This window comes from Oryctolagus cuniculus, chromosome 17 (genome assembly GCF_964237555.1).
Source record: "Oryctolagus cuniculus chromosome 17, mOryCun1.1, whole genome shotgun sequence".
Lineage (NCBI taxonomy): Eukaryota > Metazoa > Chordata > Mammalia > Lagomorpha > Leporidae > Oryctolagus > Oryctolagus cuniculus.
In genome coordinates this window covers 5611753-5635417 of record NC_091448.1, presented here as the reverse complement: position 1 = coordinate 5635417, position 23665 = coordinate 5611753, and the positions used below count along the sequence as shown (strand labels likewise).

General features: G+C 61.0%; 1 protein-coding gene across 3 annotated transcripts in view; it reads left to right on the top strand.

Annotated features, from left to right (window-relative positions):
- TMEM104 (transmembrane protein 104) overlaps positions 1-22770 on the top strand; it is a 57598-nt gene extending 34828 nt beyond the window's left edge. For all 3 annotated transcript variants that reach the window (XM_008252132.4, XM_070060348.1, XM_070060349.1), the window contains 2 exons: positions 7778-7871; positions 20608-22770. In XM_008252132.4, coding sequence (XP_008250354.3) covers positions 7778-7871; positions 20608-21368 — 855 coding nt within the window. In that variant the 3' untranslated portion in view covers positions 21369-22770. The remainder of the gene's footprint in view (positions 1-7777; positions 7872-20607) is intronic.
- The last annotated feature ends 895 nt before the right edge of the window (positions 22771-23665 follow it).

Sequence of the window (23665 nt, the reverse complement as noted above, 5' to 3'; positions counted from 1 at the left end):
GCAGTGGTCACTTTGGAAGCTAGGCAGAGTGAAGGGCTTTTTAGCTTGGAGCCAATAAGGTCTGTGGCTCTGACCTGAAGTCCTTCGACTCCAGGGCAGGTCCATTTCCACTGATCCAACTCTTGGCCGGCAGAGCTGCCAGGGCTCGTCACAAGCTGATTTCTGCTGAAGCCCAGGCTCACCATGTTGAAAGCCACTGCAGTGGACTGGCCTGTTGGGTCTCCTTGAGGGCAGATCACTGTACAGAACAGCCATTAATAGGCCTGCCACCCATCTTTACATTTCTGATGCCTAGCTTTCTCTTCCTCCTGATTTTTGCTAAAGCAGACCAGATGATGCAAGTCAAGGGGGTGCTTAAGTCCCATCTCTATCTTTGTGGCCTAAACTAGAAGTCTGTAGTCACAGGCATGTTCTGATAGTGGTTTTTCTGAGGCAGACAATGCCCGTGAGGAAAGCTATGTCATCGCTTTAAAACTTTCTTTCCCTTTGGTCTGAAAGAGAGGTCTTCCCTGTTTACTGTGCCCATGGTGAAGTAAACCTAGCTTTTTAAAACTTTAACTGTTTTTTAATTTACCAATTGATTTGAATTACTTTCTGCTCTTAGTAACCTCAGCTAACCATACTTTCAGTTGGTACCTATAATACATTATTGGCTTCATCAGTTTGCAGTGCCATCCCAAAGTACTGAATACAATAGAAGTGGCTGGAAAAAGTCCATCAGAACCTGTAGGAGAACAGCTAAACACAGAACCAACAACACTTTAGTTTTATGAGCAGTGAATCTGATATATATAAAACTGTGGATGACAAAAGACTTTAAGTTGCCATGTTTAAAATTATAAACTTATTATAAACTTAACAAGAGGCACTTGCTTACTTCACATAGCATTTTTGAAAGCACCTGTAGGATTTTACAGAACATTTAACTCTTTAGGACTCTGTGGCTTTCTCATTAAGATCCAAGATTTCTTTCTTTCGTAACCTTCTGTGACTTCCACACACCCTCTTCAACTTACTTGAAACATTCCATCATTTCCATTCCAGTCTAGAGTAAACTAGCCATCAGGATGAAGTCAATCTTACAAACCTTGTCCTTTCTTTATTCAAAATAACTCTTTCCTTTGAATCCTTCCTTACCAAATGCACATTTCTATAACATTTTTAACACAAATTTAACATGCTGAGTTTACAAGAGTTTACAATAAATTAGCAGTTACACCTAAATGACTTAAGATGCTGATATTATACATCTCTACTTGAATTCAATTAAAATTAAAATTGCATCCATCTAAAAGAAGTACTAATTACCCATTGCTGTTTCATTGAGTACTGACTACCCAGAAACCTGTTAAAATAAATTGCAAAATAAGTTCAGCAAGTTACAAAGCAATATTTTCAAAGGTAGTGATCTTCCTAGATTCAAAGAGCAATTCCTTCAAACTCAGTGTCTTTTTACAGTTACAGCTGCCTTTTTCCTAAGAACACTTTAGGCCCATGATGTCATATTCATTTGGCCACGTGGGGCCTAGGCACTTGACCTAAAACCCAGCAGACCGGAGGGGTGGGGTAAAGAAGGGAAAAACAAGGGAGAAAGAGAGTGTAAGAGACAAGAGAGGAGAGGAGCTAGTGAGGAGAGAAGAGAGAGATGAGCAGAGAGAGCAGGAGAGAAGAGAAAGGAAACCGGAGGAGGAGGCTAGAGAGCCACGTGTTCAGGAACTAGTCCTTTTTTTTTTTTTTTTTTTTTTTTTAAAGATATATTTATTTATTTGAAAGTCAGAGTTACACAGAGAGAGGAGGGGCAGAGAGAGAGAGGTCTTCCATCTGATGGTTCACTTCCCAGTTGGCCGCAATGGCCAGAGCTGTGCCAATCTGAAGCCAGGAACCAGGAGATTCTTCCAGGTCTCCCACGTGGGTGCAGTGGCCTAAGGACTTGGGCCATCCTCCACTGCTTTCCTAGGCCAAAGCAGAGAGCTGGATCCGAAGTGGAGCAGCCAGGTCTTGAACTGGCGCCCATATGGGATGCCAGCACTTCAGGCTAGAGTGTTAACCCGCTACACCACAGCACTGGCCCCAGGAACTAGTCCTTTTAAAACTTTGCTGGAGGGCGGCCAGGGAAGCAGGAGCAGCGAATCCCATTAGGATGGGGGTGGAGCTTGACAGTGGTGGTTGGGCCACGTGGCCACCTGGCTTCCAGCAGTGGCGGCAGGGAGAGGCAGGACATGGGGTGGGGCAGGGTGGAAGAATGTGCATAGGGGGACGGGAGGTTCCTGGCTAGCTGTGGGGTCCCCTGGAACTCAGGAGGGTCTGAAAAGGTGGAGGGTGGAGAGTTCGGCAGTAACACAAGAGGCATCCTTAGGAGGTGGGGGCCCGATCTGGGACAGCAAGACTTGGGCTGTGGAGCAGGCAGAGAGGAAAGTAAGGGAGAAGGGAGTAGGATGGGAGCGGAGGTCTAAGAAAGCCTGGACATAGGGGACCTCTGACCATTTTCTCTCCCTTCGGCAGAAAGTCTCAAGGTAATTGGGCCATGCCTGGGTGGAGTAGAAGATTAGGCATTACACCGTAGGTCCTGGGCCAGTCCAAGTTGCTTCAAGTTCTCTAGGAGGCAGGCCAGGGGGCATTTTGAGTCCCACCCTCAGGATTGGCCAGATCCCATGGTCTCCCCGGTAGCCCGGATCTACTGAAATTCGGTCAAGGCGTCCCCTGTCCCAGACTTCAGTAGATGGATTAGAGGTCAGTCCTCTACGGGGCCAAGCCAGCGGCGGGACATCTCCACAGCCACTGGGAGGCTAAACAGCGAAGAACAGAACCCACGTGCGCACGATTTCTAGGTCTCTGTCCAGACGGAGAGCTAGCCGGAGATCACAGAGACTGGGCCAGCCCAGAGGAGGGAGGGAGAGCAAGGGAGGAGTTACTTACAATTGGTCAGGCGTGGTCTGTAGTCAGCCTGGGGCACCAGACAGGGTCAAGGAGTGAGGGGGCCTCGAACCCAGAAAGGGGAGGCACGCAACCTCAGCTCCCAGGTTTCGGCACCATCTGCAAGGTGTCCGGCACGTAACAAATCTTCCCAGGCAGACGAATCAATTAATTCACAGGCTTTTATTGGGGTTCCGCTCCCGGGCAAGGTTCCCCGGTCCCAACAGAGCAACAGAGCAGGGGCCGGGGAAGTCGCGCATCAGAGATTGGGAGGGCTCCTTTTATAGATTCAGGGATGGGGGTTAAAGGTTGAGGCGGGTCTGATCCTCACTGGTTGACCTTTAGGCACCTGCGGGGACCTTGACAAGGACTTCCCATTCCCGGAAGTGCAGGCCTTCCCTCCTTGCGGCTCCCAGAGCTACCGGGGGCAGGCCCAGAGCCTGCATTCTCTGGGACTGAGGTGCTTCATTTGGGATTGACCAAATGTTAAAAGTTCAGTTTTTCGGTCTGCAGAGAAGCCTGAACCCGGGGCAGCAGGTAGCAGCCTGCTTCCCTGGGTGCTGATGCTGATGCCCTCAACGCGCCCACATTTCCTACAGTTGAACGAGGGACGTGGTGCGTTGCCGATCCTGGGCCCGTTCTGTGGATGGAACGGACCAAGCCGAGTGGGAGCCTTTCTCCTGCGAGTTCTGGCGGTGCTGTGTGTTAAGGGGTTGGAGCAGCGAGAGGGGGAGGCAGCAGGTCCCGGTCGAGAACTCTTGACTCAAGGACTCGCTCTCCAAGGTCGCATGGCACTGATTGTCCCGCTCCATGGTTGGACCGCTGACCAGCGGCTCCTGATCACTCCAGGAGGAGAACGGAGACTCCTCTGCTACCCAGACGCCCCCTCAAGCTGGCGTGAGCAAGGCCACACCCAGTCCGGCCAGATTCTGAGCTCTGCCCACCCAGCACCTAGGAGGCCACCAGATCCCTCCCCTGAATCTCCGTCCCTGGTTCTGGAGAGCAGTGTCCTTCCTGTGTCTGCACTCACAGGGACGAGGGTCAGGAACTGTCCTATTCCCTGCTCTGGCCAAGGCTGGTGAACCTCAGCTCCTCACTCCAGCCCATCCACGTGTGTGCAGGCTGCGGCTCCATCCTGTGGGGGCGGGGGACTGTGCCGAGCGCTGTCAGGAGCCTTGCCCGGCTGTGCATAGGGCTCCTGGCCTGGGAGAGGGTAAGTCTCTGTGGTGTGAAGGCAGCTGGTCATCTGTTACAGCAGCCACAGAAACAATACAGAGAGAAGGAGGGAACCAGAGGTCGCTAGAGTGGGGCATAGGTGTGCAATGGGGAGTGGGGATGTGCACTTTGCATAGAGGGCGTGGAAGACAGGCAGCCCCATAGAGCTGTAGACCCCCAGAGTATCCCCAAAGGGCCGAGACCTGGCGCTGTCCGCAGTGCCTTGTGGGTATGAGCTGCCGGGGCTCCATCAAGTCTCCGGCAAGGCTGCCTGGGGCCTTTGGTGCACAGCTGAAACTGCTGACCCAAAAAGAGAAGCAAGCGGCCCGATCCGCACCCTCTCAGGTCTGTCTCAGACACCCCCAGTGAACAGCTGCAAGAGTTCAGTAGGAATCAGAGTCCTTCATTTTTATTTATTTGTTTTTTAAGAAACGCATTTGGCTGTGGCAACTGGTATCCCAGCCTCCTGCATTGACTCAGGCGCCAGGAGTCCTTGAACAGAGATCAAGTTGAGAGCCCGTTGATTTATAGCGTCACGTGGGCTACACAGGAAGACCAGAGAGCCTGGGTTGTCTCTTGGCCTGGGTGTCTGTGAGCAAAGACAGGGACTCTGGGAGGCTGTTCCCGCTCCTGCCAGGTGCCCCAGCCCCCACCCCCGGCCCAGTGTCACTCGCCCATGCCTGCAGCTGTGGAGTTCTGGCTCTAGCTAATTGGTAGAGGACACCTGTTCCTTAATTAGCCCCAGCTCCAGGTCTGCATCTTCATCTGGGCTCCTGTTCAGCAGTCCGTGCCTGTCTGCTCGCCATAGCAGGCCTGTGCCTTCCCGAGTGGTGAGCGGATCTGCACTCCTGAGCGCCAGAGGGGAAGCAGCCACATCCCAGCCACCACCCAGCCTTGGGCCGCATCTTCCGAAAGCCCTTCACTGCTGGTTCCCACCCTCAGGACAGACCTGCTGTCCCCAGGACCAGGTACAAGAACGCTGGGCTGATACGGACCCTCGTTTGGAGGGCTACAAATTCATACTCCCTGACACTTGCCTGGCACCTCGCATATCCTTCATATATATTAATTTACTTAAGATTTATTTATTTATTTGAAATGCAGAATGACAAAGACAGGGTGGCTGCAACAGCCAGGACTAGGCCAGGCCAAAACCAGGAGCCCAGAACTCCATCCTGGTCTCCCACATGGATGGCAGCGGCCCAAGCACGTGGGCCATCTTCCACTGCTCTCCCAGCTGCATTAGCAGGGAGCTGGAAGGGAAGTGGGGTAGCCGGGACTTGAACTGGCACTCCAACTTGGGATGCTGGGGTCACGAGCAACACCTTAACTCACTGCAACACAATACTGACCCTCATCTCATACTTCCTACTCCACCTTTTGTCCTCTACATGGGGGGCTCCCTCAGAGGGCTGGGATTCCACCCCCCAGGGGTTTACAGTATGAGGCCTCAAGTGTCCCAAGATGAAGATACGGGCTCAGTGTCAGAACAGTCTGGAGGACAGGACCCAGGCGCTGCAGCAGCAGAATTCTCTGCCTGTCCTTTAAGTAATGGAACCTTCCAGAAACCTTTAGGCTCCGAAGATGAACTCTGACCTCCCACATGAGCCCACCCCACGAAGCTCTCCAGCACCCACAGCTGGAGTCCATGTCTTCAGCTGGAGGTATCAGGGGTCAAGAGGTGAACCACCCAGCACAGGCAGGCATGGCCCAAGTCTGCTTTCCCACAGGCCGTGGTGTTTGGGAAGCTTTCGTGGCAAGTGGCTTTGTGTTTGTTCGCGTACCTGCTGTCTCCCTCGCCATCCTTCCAGAGAACGTCACCCGTGGAATGTCTGGAGTGGTGATCTTCCTGGGTGACTTCCTGATGATGCCACAGAGACACTCACACACGCAAGACCTGTGCTTGTGCGTGCAGTGCTGTGTGCACGGCCACCCTCCTTGGCCAGGAGGGTCTCTGCCCTCCCCGCCCCCCTCCACCCAAGCACATCCCTGCCCTGTCTCCTGAGCAGAGGCAGGGCCCGTGCTGGCCTGGGGACAGCGGAAAGGACTCCTTTCCGGAACCTCCGGGCCTGGTGACTGCCAGGCGCCTTCGCTGCCCGGCTAATTAGAGATGACTCCTTAAGCGGCACTCAAGTCCTCTGTCATTCGTCCTCGCAGCGATAATGGACTTGGATAAGAGGTCATTGCGGATGGGGCGGGGGCGGGGGCGGTGCAGGCTCAGCACCCCCTCTGCGGAGCTGCCGCCTGCCTGCCTGTCACAGCCCGGCTGGGCAGCTGTGACAGACTCACCCAAGTCACAGGGCCAGAGCCCCGCTCCCCGCGTCGCTCAGGCTTCCGCGCCGGCTGCTGCGTCTCTGGCGAGCGTCATTAGCATTAACGTGATAAAATGGCACAGTGTAAATGTTAATAAGGTCTAATTCTCCGAGCGGCTTCCGAGCGGCAGATTGGAAACGGTGCCATCATCCTACCTCCAGCGAGTGGCTTCTGACTCCTCTGTGCCCTCCCCCCTCCCCAGCCCCTCGGCAGCAAGGGCTCAGATCACCCAGACCCGTTTCCTGAGACAGGGTTTGACATGGGTTCCAAGTGAACACCCACTCACCCTGTTCTTCAAGGGGAGGGGGCTGAGGGGGTCCTACCACAGCCCCCACTTCTCTGACCAGCTCCCACCCCCACTCCAGACTCGCCTCCCGATTTCCCCAGGAGTGGCCGCTCTCTTCCTAGTCCCAGATATCTCTCTGAGTTATCTGCCCTGAAGCCATTGGCTCTGGTCCCCTGTCTGTCTGTCTCTCTCTCTTTCTCTCTTTCTCTCTTTAAGATTTATTATTTGAAAGGCAGAGTTACAGAGAGGCAGAGGCAGAAGAGAAAGAGAAGTCTTCCATTCCTCTGGTTCACTCTCCAGATGGCCGCAATGGCCGGAGCTGAGCCGATCCAAAGCCAGGAGCCAGGAGCTTCCCCTACCCCAGGTCTCCCACGTGGGTGCAGGGGCAAGGACTTGGGCCATCTTCCACTGCTTTCCCAGGCCATAGCACAGAGCTGGATCGGAAGTGGAGCAGCCGGGACGCGAACAGGCACCCATATGGGATGCCAGCACTGCAGGAGGTGGCTTTACCCGCTAAGCCACAGTGCCGACCCCTCCCTGTCTCTTTAAGCCACAAGCGTGGCTGGGGGCGACACCCTGTACCCTCCTCTGAGCCCTTGGAGGGGCATCCTGTCCTGGGCTGTCTTGTCGGGGTTTCTGCGACCTCACTTCCTGGGAATCGGAGGGCCAGAGCCGGGGCTGCTGCTTTCCCTCGTGCTCGCTTCACTTCCCAGCTCTCCCGTGCGCACAGCCAGCTCGGTGCTGGGCACAGCGCTGGATCCGTTCTTGCTGAGGAGAGTAGAGTGGAGTGGATGCTGTCCCTAGGGTGCTGCCGGGCCCTGCCGGAGAGGCACAGCAGAGTCGGGAGTGGGAGCAGCGGCCAACAGGCAGGGCTCTGGGGCTCCTCTTCCACCCCAGCCCTTGGCAGCCACCCGAGCTGGGGGACCCCGGGGAGCCCCCGCGGCCCAGGGGCACCCTTGAGTTAGGGCCGGGCCTTCGCTGCGGCAGAGGCTGCGTGAGCCCAAGGCCACCCGCGGCCCTAGCCCCCCTCACTCTTGTTCTCGTCACCAGGCTGCCTTCACCGTCTTCCTCGGACCCTTCACCTTCTTTGACGTCCAGAAGACCAAGTACCTGCAGCTCCTGACCTCCCTGATGCGATGGGTCGGTGAGTGCCAAGCATCTCCCTTCCTGCCTCTCCACCTCCCTGAGAGGCTGGGGCTCCCCGGGCTGCAGTGCTGGCGGCTCCTCCGGACCCAGGTCCGTCCTCTGCCCTTTCCAGCAGGCAAGGGGGAGGCGGGGACTCTGCCTGCCTCCTACAGGTGGCCGAATTTAGCACCCCCCCCAATATGTGACTTTCTCGCTGTCACCTGTGTGGATGGAACTTACGGAACTTGGCCTGCTGGGACTGCGGGTCCCAGGGCCAGCCCCTTTCCACACCACTGTGCTGGACCCCTACCTGCCTGCAGACTGCTGACCCGCAGGCCTGGGTTGGGCAGTGCCCCTGAGGGAGGCTCACTGGAGTGGCACCGCTCTGGTTCTCATGGGTGTGCCGTGTGGCACAATCATAACACCAGGCATGTGGGGGCAGCCATTCTGTGCCGCGGCATCAGCCACCAGAGCATGAAAAGATGCCCCAACCACAGTGGCTTCTGACCACCTGACACCCAGCTGAGCAAGCCTGCCGTTGTCCTCAGCTAGAATTTGGGGGTCTCTCCCTTAAAGGTAGGCAGTAGGGAGCTTGTTTACTTCCGCCACACTGCTCACCAGCCACTCCAGGGACGGGACCAGCTGCTAATCTACCTGGACAGAGGCTGAGGGTGGGGGCCAGCATGTGCCCTGGGTGTGTGTCACCTGGGTGCTGGTTTCACGTCTGAGAACAGGAAAGGCCGTTGCAGCTCCAATGGAAGGGACTGAGCTGAGCAAGTCCTCCCGGAGCCAAGGGTGCCTCCTGGGAGCTCACCTGCCTCACAGAGGCTCCGCCTTCCTGACCCCTCCCCCAGCCCCCTTGTTCTTCCTCCAGTTTGTGGTCAACCTGTAATGCTGGTACATTTTCAGTGTGTCTGCCCCTCCCCCCCGCCAGGCCCCTGCGCTGCACCTGGCTCCTGATTCCTACCCAGATCCAGCACAGATCGGGGTGCACTGAGGGCAGTTTCTAGTCCCAGAGACTGTTGGCAGTTCTGGCGTCTGTAGCCCCGCGGTTCCCCAGCTCAGAGGGTTACAGATCCCGGTATAAGGAGGCGACGCCCGGGCGTCCCGGCGTTTTTATCTGGAAGAGAGCAGTGGTCAGGCGGCCCTGTCCAGCAGCCTCCGTAGCAGGAGGAGCAGGGCAGTCCTGGGGCCTGGGGAGCGCGGGGCGGCTGAAGCTGCTGCTGCTCACGTCAGTGCTGGGACTTCCCCCGTCTTGAGCTAACCCTAACCCTAACCCTAACCCTAACCCAAACCCACCAGCTGCCTTCTTCCCACTCGTGGTCTGTCCCCGCAAGGAGACAAAAACAGGACACAGATCAGTTCCGAGGCGTTTGGGAGGCCCCACGGAGCGCGCCCTGCCCTCTTTCACCTGGCGTGCCCCCGTTTTCAATGCTGCCAGTCTGTGGCCCAGCTCCCGTCGGGCCCCGCAAGTCCAGCCCCGGCCCAGCTCCCAGGTGGCCATCTGTGACGTGCCTTGTGAGTGGTGGGAAGCACTGGCCCCGGAGGACAGGGACAGAATAGGGCTGACCGCAGGGGTCACCCGTGCTTAGCCTACGTGATGGGTTTCTGAGTCAGCCCGGGAGGGACGGCCGCCGGGCGGTAGCCCCTGCAGCCCCCCGTGCCTGTGTAGCGTGACGATTCCTCTGTGCATCTGGGGAGCAGCACACTCTTTAAGAGGGAGAGGAGGTGACCGGCAGTAATTAAGAGCCCAGATGCACCCAGCTTGGGGCAGGGCAGCAGCCTCCTCTGGGGCTGCAGGGCCCGGGCCTCTGACAGCAGCTTGCAGCAGCTGTTAGGGCTAGGGTTTGCCAAGGGCTTTGGCTAGGGCTAGGGCAGACGTTAGGGTTCGGGTTAAGGTTTGGGCTAGGGTTAAGGCTGTAGCTAGGGTTAGGGACAGACCAGGCTCGGCTGCTCTAGGACATCTCCAGCTGTTTCCTGGACGGCAGGGCCTGCCCGGCTGCTCCTGAGTTTTGCTCTCCCTCCTCCGCATTGGATTCTTCCTCCCAGAGCACGGCAGGCACCACCATCGGCCCCTGTGAAGAGGCCCCGTCAGGCTCAGCCTGGGTGCCCTGGGTGCCCTGGGTGCTGTGAGGCCCCGGCGCCCTGGAGGCAGCCCTGCGGTGCTGCAGGCCCAGGTGACGAGGCCTTGAGGGAGTCTAAGTTTGTCTTCCGGTGGTGACGTTGCTGTCCTTGGTCGTCCGCCTGCTCGCTCCCTTTGACTCCAGAGATAACGAGACGTCCCAGCCTCTCGGTGCCCTCTGCTGGGGCACTGTCACGGTGACAGCACCGGCTGCTCGGTCTCTGAAGAGAAACAGCCCCGGTGAGGAGACCAGGGCAGGAGGCCTCCTGGGCGGTCCTAGGTCAGATGCAGGTGCTTTCCTGGCCTCTCCTTGGCCAGGGAGAGCCAGAGTCCCTGGGGCCCCACCCAGAGCAGGCAGCCGCGCAGGCTGGCCTAGATGTGGGGCTGGACCCTGGGGGGTCTGCCTCTCCTGCACGCCAGGCTCCCCAGGCAGTTTTTCTGGAACTACCCCGAAAGCAGTGATCTCAGAAGCCCCGCTCGTCCCCCGAGCTCTCTGCCAGATTGCCAGTCTGCAGCAAGCTGCCTTGTCCTCTTGTGGAAGGCAGCTGTGTGGCCGCCTCGGGCCCGCACACGACCCTCCCTCTCCCCAGCTTCGGGCCAAGCGTTTCCAGGGTGGCAATAAACCAGCTTGGGTTCCAGGAAGACAGAGGGGGAGAATGAGCACCAAAGGGACCGGAAAATCATAAATAAATGTGCTGAGCCGGAAACTTTCTCGTGCCTAATTAGGAATTTGTTCTGCCATCTGTTGAAATGAGGCCGGGGGAGAGTGCGGGCCCTGAGCAGCGCCGGGGGCCTTCGGATCAGCTCCTCCCAGCGCTCATGCTCGGCTCTCGGCTTGGCCCTTCCCCAGTTCCGCTGCCCAAGTAGGATTTAAAGGGTTAAACGGCCATTGCGCGGAGCTCATTTCCCAGGGGAAGTGCTGGGCTCTGTTTCTTCTGCTCCCCTGTGAGTTCTGAGAGCCCAGGCTGGGCAGGTTGGGGTACCTGGACTGCAGGTACAGCCCTGTGCCAGGAGGCTCGGGTTGGTTTTGCTGTCCCCAGCAGGTGCCACGGCGGTTCTGACCTCCGCAGGGCTCCTGGCCAGGCCCTGTGGCCCGGTCAGCTCCCGGGTGGGCTGAGCGCAGCCTTGGTTCTGGCAGCCGGTTTGTACCCGCCGTCACACCTACCCAGGGGCACACCACACCTCCTCACCTGTTCCCTCCCACGTGGATCAGTGGCCACTCTCAGTGGGCGGGCCAGACCAAGCTCCTCAGCCAGGCCCCTTGTCTGCGCCTCAGCAGCGAGGACTCACCTCACTGGGGCCGTGTGGAACATGCCCAGCACCCGGACAGCATCCAGACGTGCGCAGCAGGGGCCATCACCCTCCTCGTCATCCTGAGTGGCCTCTGGGGCCCTCCCTGGAGGTGGCCATGAGATCAAGGACAGGACCCCCGCCACGTCTAGAAAGCTGCAGGGCCCGGTGTCCGTCCTGGGACCTGCACAGCCGCCCCCGGCCACTTGCCAACCGCAGTCCACGTGTGCACCCAGGAGGGAAACCCTTCCCCCAGCCTCTACCCATCACTCTTGACGAAGCTCAGAGCCTGAGAATTGAGAAGCAGGCCCAGCGCGTGGGGCAGGAGCGCCAGATCTGTCCGCAGTCAGTGGCCAGGACACCACCCACAGGCCCAGAGGCTCGAGCAGGGGAACGGTGCCCATGGCTGCTCCCACCTGGGATACCTGCCGGCTGCCCGGTGGGAGCTCAGGCCAGGAGGAGCCTTGTTACTCAGCCCCCGCGGATGCCTGCAGCCGCCGCACGCATGAACAGCTGGCGCAGCTCAGGGCGTCCCGACCGGCGTTATTAAAAACCCGATTCTTTCTAATAAAGGCTGCTCCGGAGCACTGCCTCGCTGGGTCTGGCTGTCTAGGACCCGCAGGCTCCCTCCCCTCTGCTTGTGTATTCAGAGCAGACACCACTGTGTCTCTGTGTTCCCCTCAAAGTGGGTCAGACGCCAGCCTCCCCGGGCACTGGTAGATAAACTTGAGCCTGCCTCGTGAAGTCTCTCGGCCTAGCTGTCCCCACCTCCCCCCTGGCAAGTGCCCCAGATTTGTTCTCCAAACCAGAGAGAGAGGCAGGACTCCGAGGTGGTAGCAGGAGTGGGCAGGATGACCCCAAGAGAAGATGTCCCCTGGGAACAGAAGGGCACTCTGGCTTCCAGCCATCCCAGCTCCAGGACTGACCTCAGGGGGTGTCTCCCAGCAGGGGCTGCTCTGCTCGGTCCCCAGCAGTAGCCAGGGTCTGTGTGCTGGGCCATCTGTTGCCTGCTGCCGCCAACCTGGCATCTGAGTTCCTGCACAGCCACCCGCCCGGTGCCTCTCGGGAGTCCAGGTAGGGCTCCCCCTCCCACCCGGCGCCCCATCCTAGACAGACAGCGCATTCTGCCGCCTGCGCCCTGTGCACACGCTGACAGGGCCAGGCAGCTAACTCCCAGGTCAGCCCTGGTCAGCCGAGCGAGGCATCTGACCCGGCGACGGTTCCAGGCCTCGCAGCACAGGACCTGCAGCTCCAGAACTTCCGACGTCCTTGTCCTGGGCCGCTCCTGTCTTCCTCGCCCTCTCTCCTTCCTGGATTCTCTCTGCTTGAAGGGCCCAGCAGCCTCCCAGAGGGGTGGTTGTGGCTAAGACGCAGGTTGCCAGTCCACAGGAAAGGGAACTGGAGACGCCCCTCCCCCAGGTGCCACCTGCCAGCCCCGAGCGTGTGGAAGGGAGACTCGGCTGCTTCTGAGGCTGGAATCTTCCCTTGGCCCACACCACCCCTCCCACCCCACGTGGAAAGAGTGGGTGCTCTGGGAACTCACTGAGCCGGGGAGGGGACCCAGGCCTGTGCTCTGCTCTTTTGCCCTGATGAGGAGTGGGCGGGGCTAGAACCCTCCAGAAAGCACCCAGGGGCCCCAGGGTGGGGAGGTAGTCAGATCAGCTTCAGACGCCCTCTTCCCTGGAGTCCTAAGTGAGCTTTGGGTGAGTTGCCGCAGCCAGGGCCGGCGTGCGTGGAGCTCTGTGGGGCCAAGCTAAGATTCAACTCGGCTGAAATAAGCGTGCGTGCGTGTGTGTGGTCCCCATGCAGACCTGGCACACACCCAGAGCCCCCAGCTGCCAGTGGGGGACAGCATGGCCCCGGGAACTCGGGGTGTGACAGGCAGCGGAGCTGAGGTCGCTCTGGTTCACAGAGCGGGTGTGAACGCCATGTCCATGTCCTCCTCACCTGCCTCCTCTCTCACCACGGACCCCCAAAGACTGGTTGGTGCCAGTGGCAGATGTTCCCAGGAAAGGTTCTGACAGCAGCTCGACCCAGCCGGGAAGTGGGTCCCCCAGAGTGAGCCCCGCCCCTCGCCTTGGGACGGATGAGCTTTGCCCTGCTTGCTGGGAGCTGGGCTCCCAGAATGGGAACCAAGGTTTTCCGGATGGAAAAGGGGACTTGGACCATGTGGAGCCCACACGGTCACTGTTAGGGCCCCTGTCGCGCGGCCCTGGTGCCCCCTCCAGCTCCGTGTGCCCCTGCCGCGCGGCCCTGGTGCCCCCTCCAGCTCCGTGTGCCCCTGCCGCGCGGCCCTGGTGCCCCCTCCAGCTCCGTGTGCCCCTGCCGCGCGGCCCTGGTGCCCCCTCCAGCTCCGTGTGCCCCTGCTGAGCACGGGCATCGTTTCCAGGTCCCGTTCTTCCTTCTTGATGCTGACCTTGGCCACCTCCTCCTCCGGCTTCTGTTTGGCGCTTTGCCCCCCAGCCTGTCTGCAAGGGCGGCCGTGGCCACCCCCAGGTGGAAACTCAGTTTCTAGCTTAGCAGGGAGCTGGTCTCAGTCTCCACTTCCAGCTTTAAAGGTGACGAAACAAAGTCCGTCCCGAGGTGAGGGAGCAGTGCAGGGTCAGGAGTGGAAACCAGGGGAGCGAGACCCTGCGCGTGTTCAGGAAGAAGCAGCCTCCCTCGCCCCCTCACCCCGAGTGTGCGGCAGGCTCCTCCCCCTGCCCCTCCTCCAGCCTGCAGGACGGGTGCTCTGCCGCAGTTAGCCAGAGTCATTAAGGAACAAATGCCTGCTCCTGTTTGTGGGTCTGGGGTACTGCTTGGTCCTCGGTGGTTCTCAGCTCAGGCCGAGCCCACCCCCGTCAGCCCCCCAACCCTCGAGGTGAGACGCAGGTCCTCCCCCAGAGCTGGCCGTCTGCACGGAGGAGCGCCTGCCTCCCCGCAGCCTACTGTCGGATGGCCTCCTCCTCACACGCGGCCCGGGCCAGAGCCTACCCCAGCCTCAGTGATCTCTGAGGTCAGAGTGGGGGCGGCCCTATTGAGGAAAAGCTTGGAAGAGGGGCTGGGCTGCCAGTGCGTGGGGGGAGGTCAGCCCGTTTGCCCTTAGCTCCGAGAGTTGGAGCAGTTGTGCACAACTCGGGCACTGGAGCATTAAGGAGAAGGGGTGAGCAGCTTGTGGTCCGGCCTCCGAGGTCACGTGTCCCCCTCATCCACAGCAGCTGCCCCCCGCCCGGCCCTGTCGAAGCTGAGCGGGACCTTAGGGCTGGGACTGCTGGTTAGAGCCCTCCGTGGTGCCCGAGAGGCTCTGTCCACCTCGTGCCTTTGTCGAGATGTCCCTCTAGCTCGGAGCCCCGTAGCACTCGAGGCCCAGCCAACACAGTGTGTGCAGGGCAGGCTACCCTGGCGGTCACCGCCGAGGGGACCCTGAGCCTGGGTGTCCTTTGGCTTTTCAAGAAGGCTCTGTGCGACCTCAGAGCTGCACCCTAGGTCTCCAGCATCCCCGCGCACATCTGGGAGGTGGCAGAGGGTTAGACGGTCTGGGTGAGGTCAGGGCAGGAGGCAGACGTCTTTCAACTTCCTGTCAGGTCAGGCGCTCCCCAGGTGCACACGCAGCCACACACAGCCCCACGGGACACCAGGTCGCAGCCAGGGCCACTGCCAGCGAAAGTACATGCTGGCCACCTGAGGGAGTTTTAATTTTCAGCAGCCACATGTAAAATTTTCATCCACTTTTATAATACACTTATTTAACACACCCAGAAAGTCTTTCAGCAGTCATATGAGAAATGCCCAAGGGGGACTCACATCCCCTTCCTTCCTTTTTTTTTTTTTTTTTTTTTTTTTTTTAAGATTTCTTTATTTGAAAGAGTTAGAGAGAGAAGGAGAGGCAGAGAGAGAGGTCTTCCATCTGCTGGTTCACTCCCCAGATGGCGGCAACGGCCGGAGCTGTGCCAATCTGAACAGGAGCCGAGAGCTTCCTCTGGGTCTCCCCTGTGGTGCAGGGGCCCAAGCACTTGGGCCATCTTCCACTGCTTTCCCAGGCCAGAGCAGAGAGCTGGATCAGAAGTGGAGCAGCCGGGACTTGAACTGGCGCCCATCTGGGATGCCTGCAGTGCCTGTCAAGTCTAGCATGTGTTACACCAGCCACATCCAGGCATTCAGTAGCCAAGGTGGCCATGTGGTCAGCAGAGAGAGAAACGCTTCTGGGTGCTTCCGGTGCCCCTGCGGGAGAGCCCCGGGCAGCATTCAGGCAGGCCCGGAAGACCCCTGCACAGCTTCAGAGCCGGCGGTGGGGCTCAGCAAAGCAGCAGAACCACCGGGTGACCGTCCTCAGAGTCTCTGAGAGCTCGGCGTACCCCGGACAGCCCAGGGCCTGTGCTGCAGCGCCCGTGAGGCCTGGGCGGCCGGCCCCACAGTCTCCAGGGTTCTCCGATTCTCTGAGAAAGGCCGTGCGCCACACCCGCAGGGAGCGCCTCCCCATGGCCCAGAGACGAGGCGGTGCCAGGCTGGCCACTCGGTGTGCTGCCGCGCAACGGGACGCAGAAGGAAGTCTCCCCTCTGCGCCTCCGGCACAAGCCGGGGGTGCCAGGGTGACTTCCGCCCTTGCCCAGAGACCCCAGAGAGGTGGAGCGGAGGGGGGGGTATAGGAAGGAAGAGCAGGCTTTTTCGGCTCCCTCATGGCAGTCATCGCAGAAGGCTTCTGTGACCCTAAGGGTGTGGGGTCACCAGCACGCAGGCAGGCAGCCCTGCAGCGTGGCCCCAGCTGGGTCCTCTGACACCGCCTGCCTGGGGACAGCGTCACCTCCCATGGGCGAATGGCTCGGTCCCGAGCCTGCCCCTGCCAGAGACTCAGTCACGAATCTGGGCCTCCACAGCTTGGCTGCAAACTGGGGCTCCCACGAACCCCTCCTCAGGTTCTGCCAGTTTGCAAGAGCAGCTCACAGAGCTCAGGGACGCCGGCTTCCCAGGCTGTGGGAGGAGTTTTCAAGGATAGAGCGAAGCAGCGATGCAGAGCTGCGTGGGGCCAGGTGCGGCAGGGGCCGGGCACAGGCGCTCTGTCCCCCGGGGAGCGGGCGGCCGGGCCCCAGCACAGGGGTGAGTCTTGGTGACCTTCCTGCAGCCTGCACGTGCCCACTGGAGCTCCCCGAACCCTGTCCTTTGGGTTTTTTTATGGTGATTTGATTGCATAAGCGTGACGGAAGTGTGGACAGCCGTGTAGAAATGTGATTGGGCCAAAGGCTGTGGCCCGGTGCTGATAGGAGGGGAAGCCGCAAGGCGCCTGCTCAGCTGCCTCTCAGCCCGTGTGCAGCGCTCTTCCTCCCGCGGCTGGGGCAGGACCCCTCTGAGACGGGGGTCTGGGGTTTATGGCCAGCTCCAACACAGGCAAGGAAACAGTTTTTATGAGCTGCCTTGAGGAAGACATGCTCTGGTTTTTGTGGGGAGGGGGTTAGGAGCCAGAAACCAGGCAAAAAAATCAAAACGCAGATGAGAATATTTCCAAAAACTCACAGAAAAGTGAAGCGGGGGACGTGTGGGTGTGAGTTCACACCCATTCCCTCCCCCGCAGCGCCACCTGTGCCCTCCGCAGGTGTTCAGAAGGGTGTGGGCTCACCTTTCTCGCTGCCTGCCGAGGGAAGAGTGGGACGCGCCGACAGCGCTGGGGGCAAGACAGCCCCTGCGGGAGACTTGGTCTTGCTGCCAGGAGAAGGGAGGGGTGAGGCCGTCTCTGGGCAGGGCCGATTCTCTGAAAACTTTAAGACGCTGTCAGCTCGCGGACTGTTGAGAGGGCGCGTCCCCTGGACTGCTCGCAGTCGGCGCAACCCCGTGGCTGGAACCACGGACTGGGGTTGCGCTCGGGCCCCGGGCAGCTCCTGCAACAACCCGGGAGACGTCGTCCTTGGCTGCTGCTGACCCCCGTAGAGCAGCCAGCCCCCGCTGGAGGGACAGGAGCCCTCCCGGCCCTGCAGGGGGCAGCTCAGCCCGTTGGTGGGTTTTCTTCTACCCGGATCTCAGGGTAGGGGAGGCAGACGCCGTCTCTAAACTGGCTGCTCAGGGCTCAGAATCTCTGCCCGTTTCTGTCCCAGCTCCCCAGGTAATGGCTTGTCTTCCACACCTGTCTTTCTCACGCCCGGGGAGCTGGCTGTGTGGGAGCTGGCCGGGCTGCAGCTCAGGAGGAGTTAACGTGGCAAGTGGGCAGCATGTGGGACTCGGATCAGCTGTCAGGACGAGTCTGTGTGTGCGCACCCTGCATCAGGCGAGGCGTGGGCCGGGGCCCTGGGTGGAGTTAGAGACCCCTGAGGGCACCTGGCTCCTCGTCACCGCCCTGCCACAAGCCACTCCTCTCCTAAACCAGGACAGGGTTGTGGCAGCCATAGTCCTGGAGGGTGGAAGGTCCCAGAAGTCCCTGTGTTCCCCAGTCTCCTGCCTGCGACTCCACTGTAGGCGTGGACACAGGGGTCTCAGCCCGCCACAGCTAACGTGGCCACAGACTAGCAATTTCCTGCCCTCTGTTTCCTGCAGCTTCCTCTGCTGGTCCCCCTGGACTGTAGGCTCCAGGGGGACAGGGCTGTGTCTGTCCACTGTGCTGTCCCCCAGACAACCGGGGCGCTGGCCGGCACGCAGCAGACACTCGGGGCACCACTGTCGAATAAATGAACGAGCCCGGCTGGGCCCGTGGAGCCGCTGTCCTCACGTAGCCTCATCACCTTGCGGCTGCACATGTGACGTGGTGTCGGGCCTTCACCCCCACCCAGGCTCTTCACTGCTTCTCGCCCCCGGGAGTGTGACTTCCACTGTGGAATGCAGGTGGAGGTGGGCTCCCGGAGCACTGCCTGTGGTGGGTCAGGGACTTGGGCAGGCCCAGGGCAGACATGGTGAAGACCCGGCTATCCACGCAGCCTCGGTGAGGAGGGCGAGAGCTGGTGTGGTGGTGGTGGTGCAGGTGCAGCCCCGGGCCCTGGGGTGAGCCCCTGAGCCCCACTCCGTGCCATGCTTCCCGGCAGTGTCTGTCGCTCACGGCCCGTCATCCTCATTTCACCTTGATTTATGGTCAGACCTAATGAGTTTGGGGAGCAGCTGTCTCCCAGGGACAGAACCATCAATCTAGGAGACAGCTGTTAAACTCTGCTCCTCCTGCAGAGGGAGGGAGGGGCGAGCACACAGGGCCGCGGCACAGGGGCGGGGGCAGTGGGGTGGGCTTCATGTCCCTGAAGACCGGAGACCCCTGGCCCTCTCCCAGGGTTGGCCCCGAGGGCGGGTGCTTCCTTCTCTCCTGGGCAGGCAGGTTGGGGCCTGGCCCAAGCCCAGCAGGTCTAGGGTGAGTGGATGCTCCTTCCTCTGCTTGGACGTAAGGCACTCGGGTTTGCTCACCGCCAGAGCGGGTGGCATTTCCCTGCTGCTGGGCCGCACAGCCAGGCAGAACAGTGCGAGGTGTGACTGGGGGGAGGGAGAGCACCACACACACACCCCGCCCGCCGTGAAGGTGGGGGTGCATCTGGTCTGCTGCGGGCGAGAATTAGGAGATGGGGGCGGTTAGGAGACGGTGAGATACGTTTCTCACCATAGCCATGGCTTTGCAGGCCATCCTGGAATTTCTAGAAAATGTCCCACATCCTCACTGCTTGTCTCAAAGTAAGCCAGCCAGCCAGTTTCTCTCTGCCTCCCAAGCGCAGAGGCCGGGAGGAAGGGGGGTGGAGAAGCACCAGGCAGCTGCACGGTTTGCCGGTGCCGGTTTGCCAGTGCCCGAGGCGGGGTCGAGCCCAGACACCTAGAGGATTTCTCCACCGGCCTCTTTCCAGATCCACGCGCGCCTTGGCCGAGCCTCTGAGCAGCACCGGGTCAGGAGGTGGCGCCTGGGTGGCAGAAGCCGAGCAGGGGCCAGTCTTGCCTTAGAGCAGCGGCTACCCCTTTGCCCTGCTCACCAAGGCGGCAGAACTGCTTGCTGTGGCTTCCTGAATAACTAATCACCGGCAGCCCCAGGGCCTCCAGGCCCAGGGCCGCCTGCTGCGCCTCCTAACCCTCCCTGGGCCAGGACAGAGCGAGTGGTGCACGCGACTCCGCCCGCAGCCTGTCTGCTTCCCCCGACGGACCAGGGCCAGGGAGACCTGTGAGGCCGTGGGGTCAGGAGCGGCAGGGACAGAGCGGTCGTGAGAGGCAGGGACAGATGATCATCTTTCTTGGCCATTTTCACAGCTGTCCCCTCACTGTCTCCTCCCTCCTTGTCCCCCGACAGTGTCAGGTGTCTGATTAAAGTTACAGATGAAGGTTCTGTCCCACTCCCCAGTGTCACTGAGGGAAGACATTGGCATAGCCTCCTGTGCATCCTGGGAGAACCTTCCAGAACCTGAGGGGCCCCCAAGCCGCGTGCCAGCCTCTGCCGGCGACTGCTCCTTTCACGCTTGCCTGCGTTGCACGCCAGGAGGCGTCACATGTCCTTGCGGCTTTACCTGGGGGCTGGGGCAGGCTGCAGGGCTCTCAGGACTGTCGTGAGCACAGACGACTGGGGGCTTGGAAACCCCAGAGCAGAGCCCAGGGCGCCACCCGTGGTCTCCGCGCGTGTTCAGGAAGTAATGGTGGCAGTTCCAGGTAATCTGGAAAGCAGATCCCAGGAGCCAGACAGACACGGAAAGATCTGGAAGTGCCGTCTCCCCAGAAGGTCAGGAACGCTTGTCTCTGGCTGCCCGGCTCTTGCTGAGCCCCGTGTTGTGCAGGCGGCCTGCTGTGTGCAGCCACTCGGCTCAGCCCCGCCTGCAGGGAGCTGGTGTTCCAGGGCACGGGGCGCTGAACCCATCTCCAGGAGGCTGCCCTGCAGCCAGCCCTCTGTCCCCTCACTGAGCCACCAGACCAGGAGAGCAGCCTCGGTGCCAGCCGCTTGGGACCCGGCAGTCCCCAGCACTGTCCTTGGTGCTTTTCTGTGGCTGCTGGCCACGGCCTGTGTGCTTCGGGCCCCTATGCACCCCCTCTGCACAGGGCCCCCACGCTCCTGCCTGTTTGCCCTCGGCCCAGGACACCTTCTGCCCTCCACACCCACCAGGTCCCCAGACACAGGCTTTTAACCAAGGGAGAGAGCGTGACCAGAAGTCCTGACCCAGCCTTCTCCCAGCCATGAGCCGCGAAGACCCCCCTGGGGCTGAGGAGGGAGCTGACAGTGCCGGGCCCAGATCACGCCCATGCCCCTGCTCTAGGGCGCGGGGAGGAGAAGGGGACCGGAGGACGCTGCTCTGGGCGTGAGACCAGGCCTCTGCCGACCTGCCCCAGACCGTGGCCTTGGGGACGTGGGTCTGTGTGTCTCGCTGCTGCTGCTTGGGCGGAGCTGGGGGAGGGCTGGCACCGTCCCTGCGGCTGACTCTTCCCCTCTGTCTTGCAGCCTTCGCCATCATGATCGTGCTGGCCCTGGTCCGCATCGGGCACGGGCGAGGGGAGGGCCGCCCGCCGCTGGCCGACTTCTCGGGGCTCCGGAACCTGTTTGGGGTGTGCGTCTACTCGTTCATGTGCCAGCACTCCCTGCCCTCCCTCATCACCCCCGTCTCCTCCAAGCGCCACCTCACGCGCCTGGTGTTCCTGGACTACGTGCTGATCCTGGCCTTCTACGGCCTCCTCTGCTTCACCGCCATCTTCTGCTTCCGCGGCGACAGCCTGCTAGACATGTATACTCTCAACTTCGCGCGCTGCGACGTCGTGGGCCTGGCCGCCGTGCGCTTCTTCCTGGGCCTCTTCCCCGTCTTCACCATCAGCACCAACTTCCCCATCATCGCCGTGACCCTGCGCAACAACTGGAAGGCGCTCTTCTACCGCGAGGGCGGCACGTACCCGTGGGTGGTGGACCGCGTGGTGTTCCCCACCATCACCCTCGTGCCCCCCGTGCTGGTGGCCTTCTGCACCCACGACCTGGAGTCCCTGGTGGGCATCACGGGAGCCTACGCGGGCACCGGCATCCAGTACGTCATCCCGGCCTTCCTGGTGTACCACTGCCGCAGGGACACGCAGCTGGCCTTCGGCCACGGGACCCTCAACAAGCACAGGTCCCCGTTCCGCCACACCTTCTGGGTGGGCTTCGTGCTGCTCTGGGCTTTCTCCTGCTTCTTGTTCGTCACCGCCAACATCGTGCTCAGCGAGACCAAGCTCTGACGGCAGGAGGTGTCCAGTGACAGGAGTGTGGGTGGGCAGGCGGGCTGGGCCGGAAGGGCCCCCGCACCTCCAGCTGGAGGCTTCTCCGCGGCCGAGACTCCACCCAGCGTGCACCTGGCCCCACCAGCCGGCAAGGCTGCTCTGTTGTACGTGGTCCTGCCCCCACCCGAGAGGTGGGCTCCCCTGCTCAGTGGGTGACGCGGTGCTGGCACCGCTGCTATTTATACCAGACCCCCCCCCCCCATGGCGCTCCCGCCCCCACCTGTCTGGGAACTCTGCTCCACTGGCCGCTGCTGCCTCCCCGGAGGCCAATCCTGACCCTGTCGTCCTCACGCAGCCTGCCGGGCCCGGGAGTCACCAAGTGACACTCCTGGAGCAGGGCCTGGCCAGCCCCAGGGACACGGACAGGAAGTGCTAACTGGCACAGGGCCCCCACTCCAGAGCTGCGAGGGCCCTTGCTGTGGGCGCCAGCTCCGGAGCAGCAGGTGCATGGGCCATCCCTTCCACGGGGACACGGCAGCCTGCAGGCTGGGTTCAAAGAGGGACTCTGTGCCCCTGGCTGCCCCACTGGAGCCCTCGGGGTCTCCTGCCACTCCCACCCCCACCCTCCGTGACTTGGGAGTGCCCTGGGCAAGTGGCTGTGACAGGGCCCCACGCTGCCCGGCTCCCCTGGGAGCCCAGCCGTGGGTGCTCGGCGTTCACACGCCCGTGGGTTTGGAGGAGCCACCCGCTGCTGCTCCTAGGAAGCGAGGCCGGCCCCCAGCTGCTTCCATCACTGCCGGGGCGGCTGGGGACTCAATGTGCCTTTTCCTGCTTTGTGCCCGGAGGTCCTCCCTGGCCTGTCCTCAGCCCAGGGCCCGAGCCCAGCTGACCTGGAGCCCAGAGCAGCTCACCTCGCAGCTGCCTCTCTGGGGTGGGGTCTCAGGCCCCCTGCCCCTCCCACTTTTGATGTCAGTGCCTTGCTCAGCCCTCAGGAGCGCACCTTCCTCCTCCTCCTCCTCCCCACCTGGGAACCTGGCACAGGGCCACGATGCTGGGTTTCCTGGGGCCCAGGGCGGTGTTGGGTTGGGGCTGCCTTCCCCCGGTGGTCACAGCCCGGCAGTTCCCACAGCTTGTCCCCGCATAGCACTGTTTCCCGTCCACGTGAGAGACACACACCCCTTCCCCATCTGCCCTTCTGGCTTCTCAGGAGGCCCTGCCCCAGGTGGGCAGAGTCGGGCAGGCACCGCTGTGCTGAGGCCAAAAATGACGAAGACAAGGCTTGAGCCCTCCCTGGCACTGCCCGGCTGTTTGCTGAAAACTCAATTACAACATCTGTACTTCCCCTTCTCCAATTACAGCCCCTCTCGCTTAAGGACAAAACAAATTAAATCATCTCGCCTCCCCAGGCGCCGAACCAAAATTTGGACGCAAATTTATTAGCATCATAGAGCCCAGGTTGATTTATGTGACAAGCTGCCGCCACACACAGCAGTGGAGTCGGGTGGCTGCGCTCCCGGCCACCTCTGAGCCAGGGGGGATGGCGGGAAGTGGCCGCGTCGCCCGTGCCGAGCAGGGGCCCTCCCCACCGCCACTACCTGGGTTCTGTGCACCTGCTGTCTAACTTCCAGAGGTCAGATGCAGCCACTTTCCTCCTGTCACTGGTGGGCAGCAGGGCTTGAGACAGCAGGAGAAGACCCCCGCGGCTGGGCCTTCCCAGGTGTTGTTGTCCAACCCACGCTGCAGACACACCCAGCCCTGAGTTTCTGCACCTGCTTGATGACTTGGGCAATTTTGGTCATGGTTTCAGTTTTACAGAAGCCGCTGGGGTCAGTGGAGGTGACGACGGCACAAGGTGCCAGCCCAACCTGGCCCCAGGGACAAGTGTCACGGAGGAGCCAGACTTCAACTCAGTGGCCTCCCCCTGTGCTGCCCGGATGCCCGAGGGCAGGCCGGTTCAAGGTGGGAGAGAGCACTCCTAGCCACGCCGCCTGCCGAACCCCAGGCCCACCTGTGCACCTCACCTGAGGCCGGCGAGGTGGCTGCGGGCCTGGAGATGGGGCAGATGGCAGACGACAGGCTTAGAGGCAGTGCTGAGTGGTGGAAGGTGGCAGAGGGCCCCGTGCCAGGCCCTTAGCCATGCAGCTGTTCTAGGCACAGGGGGCCCAGGACAGCCTCAGCAACAGCGGCCTGGCCTCCCCCTGTTCTGTAGCCCGTGCTCAGCCCCAGGTCCTGCCCCGGGGGTGGGCGGGGAGGTCAGGGTCGTTCCTTGCCTCTTGGGAAGTCAGAAGTGGGAGGGAGCCTGTGTAAGGGTCAAG